This window comes from Podarcis vaucheri (genome assembly GCF_965113315.1).
Source record: "Podarcis vaucheri genome assembly, chromosome: 3".
Taxonomy (NCBI): domain Eukaryota; kingdom Metazoa; phylum Chordata; class Lepidosauria; order Squamata; family Lacertidae; genus Podarcis; species Podarcis vaucheri.
This window is the reverse complement of record NC_138761.1, coordinates 16,821,442-16,824,075: the sequence shown is the minus strand read 5'-3', so window position 1 is coordinate 16,824,075 and position 2,634 is coordinate 16,821,442. Positions and strand designations below refer to the sequence as shown.

The following is a 2,634-nucleotide window of genomic DNA, read 5'->3' as shown; positions in this document are numbered from 1 at the left end:
CTGGAAGAGAGAAGTCTTTGAAATACCGGCAGGGGGAAAAGTGGTGCTACGTTTTCAATCGAGGGGTAGTCAACATACCTATCATGCCTAATAAATTCCACATCATGTCCTTGATGGCACTTCTTAATACAGTTTACGCATATGGCGTTGCGGTCTGTGGTGTTGCAAGTGTGACATCTAAAATGCAATGTTGACAATTTAAAACGGATCCATTTTTTAAACATGCAAACAACATTAAGCTGTGGGAAAAGTAGATCCCATACTTGCTTACCTATAGAAATCATGCATGGGGTAGCTGGTGTAACTTGATATTTTATATAAACATTGGCCTCTACTGACAGCTTTTTCTATGGCATCTTGATTGTTCATTATTTTGTTATCTGCAATAAAACAGTGATCAGATTTAACAGTTTACTGCGGCATAGTGAGCCATTCTATAGTGCATGAGCCATAGCTTGACTGAAAACCTCCGATCCAACAGCTGGATTTGATCTGAAATAAGATCCCTTTAGGATTTAAGCTTACGCACGATGAAGACTTTTGCAGTACAGTCATACCGTACCTCAGAAATCAAATGGAATCCCATTCGGGAAGTCCATTTGACTTCCAAAATGTTTGAAAACCAAATCACGGCTTCTGATTGGCAGCAGGAAGCTCCTGTGGCCAATCAGAAGCTGCGGAAGCCCCGTCGGATGTTCGGGTTCCAAAAGAACGTTTGCAAACTGGAACAATCACTTCTGGGTTTGCGACGTTTGGGAGCCAAAACATCCGAGTTCCAGGGTGTTCGGGATCCAGGGCACAACTGTACAAGTTTTAACACACTACTTACTCTTCACCAATATTGCTGCACCTGCTGTTCACACAAAACAAATACTAAGAAAATACATTGCCACTGCTAGGAAGTGTGTATGTCAAGACACATTAATAGTTTTGCACGGAAGAGGTTTGTTTAAACTGAGCTACCAAAACGATCACAAATGGCTAATTTAGAAGCTGTCAAAGCAAGTTTCTAAACGTGAGGGTGCTTTTGGGGTTTCATTTTCACCGAGTATCCCTTATAAAGAGTTTCAGTAATTTACAAATTACAAATGAGTATAATTCAACATACCTTTCATTGTCACATTGACTCCAGAGGCTAGAAATAAACCTCCAAACCGGTTATTGAAAATCTGATTGCCTTCTAAAGTTGCAGTTGCATGATTTGTTATTTCAATACCTTAAATTAGAGGGGGAAAGGTTAGTTTAGCAGAAAATTTGACGTATTTAGCTGTCGCAACAATTTTTTGACTCTTCTGGTACTATCCAAAGAGAAATAGTATACTAGTTAATTAACAGAAACTGCATTCTTAAAAAAGTATTAAAATGCTATTTGCCTCAGTTACTTGCTTATTAAAACAATAATTCATAGCGCTTTAGAGTTTTCATCTAGAGCTGGCTGCATACTATTCAGCTAGACGGGAAAACCACCACCTAGGAACACCTAAGTCTTAGATCAAGCTTCAGTTTATTGGCCTTCAAGTCAATTGCCACAGACCCTGTATGACCCCACACTCTGCAGTTTCATGCAGATGTTTAGTAGCATGGGAAACAGAATCGGTTCCCATACTGGAGAATCAGGGGGCTGAACAATCTCCTCCACATTCTGGAACTGGCTGTCCAAGTAGAATCAGAATCACTGCAATACTTTTCCCCAATCCGCAACTCAGCCGGTTATTCCAGGAGGATTCCAAATCTGATGGTATTGAAAGATGCCAAGATCATTGCATTCTCTGTCTCTCCCAACACAAGTCATCATCCAGGGTGGCGACCAAGGCAGTTTCTGAGCCAAAAGCAGGCCTGAATCTTGATTGAACTGGACTTAGAAAAATGAGTCTCCTTTGAAAGTACCTGATCTGGTTGACAACCACCCTCTCAAGGAGGCATCTGCCGCTGGCCTAAAACGTAAGTCAGGTTTCTTCAAGAATGGTCTTACCGCCACTTCTCAAAGCAAAGCATGAATTATTAGCCTGGCCCTACCCACTGTCTCCTCCTTGCGTGATTTTATAGGCTAACAGTAGCTGCACAAACTGACAAAGCACCCTGTACACGTTCTTGGGCCAAATCAACTGAAACCTATCCAACAACAGCCGACAAGAAAAGTGTTCCTTACACCTCTGTAGCACTTGCTCCAAAGGGGGAGTCCGGATCACAGCAGATCCAAGCAATTTTATGTTCGTAACACCTCGCTAGAGCCAGTAAGTATAGGCCTATAGCTATTTGGATCAACTCCACTGAATGACAAACAGAGGAGGCAATGGAGGTGAAGTACGCTTTCTTCACTCAGATCCGGGAATGTACCAGTGTTTAACTGCATTTGTTGGGAGTTTCTCTCCCCCTGTGCTCATCATCTCCCAAGCTTGCCTCATTGTTACAACTCCAGGATATATCATGGAGCTGTTTGTATTGTGGCATGTTACTCCACGTTGTCTCTGCCTAGCAAATACACTTTTTTCTTCAAGATTTGACATGAGTGGGGAAGCAAAGATGCATCGCCACCATGCTTGCTGTGGCCAGAGTTATTCCTTGAATGGTTAAAATAATAATAAAATTATTACATCTGAAGGCAGCCCTGTATCAGGAAGTTTTTAACGTTTG

General features: G+C 41.8%; 1 protein-coding gene across 2 annotated transcripts in view; it reads right to left on the bottom strand.

The window, feature by feature from the left end:
* The window catches only part of FBXO11 (F-box protein 11), a 76,738-nt gene that overhangs the window by 1,329 nt on the left and 72,775 nt on the right, over positions 1-2,634 (bottom strand). For both annotated transcript variants that reach the window (XM_082217445.1, XM_082217444.1), the window contains exons 20-22: positions 1,109-1,216; positions 272-380; positions 79-177 (exon numbers count right to left, since the gene is read on the bottom strand). In XM_082217445.1, coding sequence (XP_082073571.1) covers positions 79-177; positions 272-380; positions 1,109-1,216 — 316 coding nt within the window. The remainder of the gene's footprint in view (positions 1-78; positions 178-271; positions 381-1,108; positions 1,217-2,634) is intronic.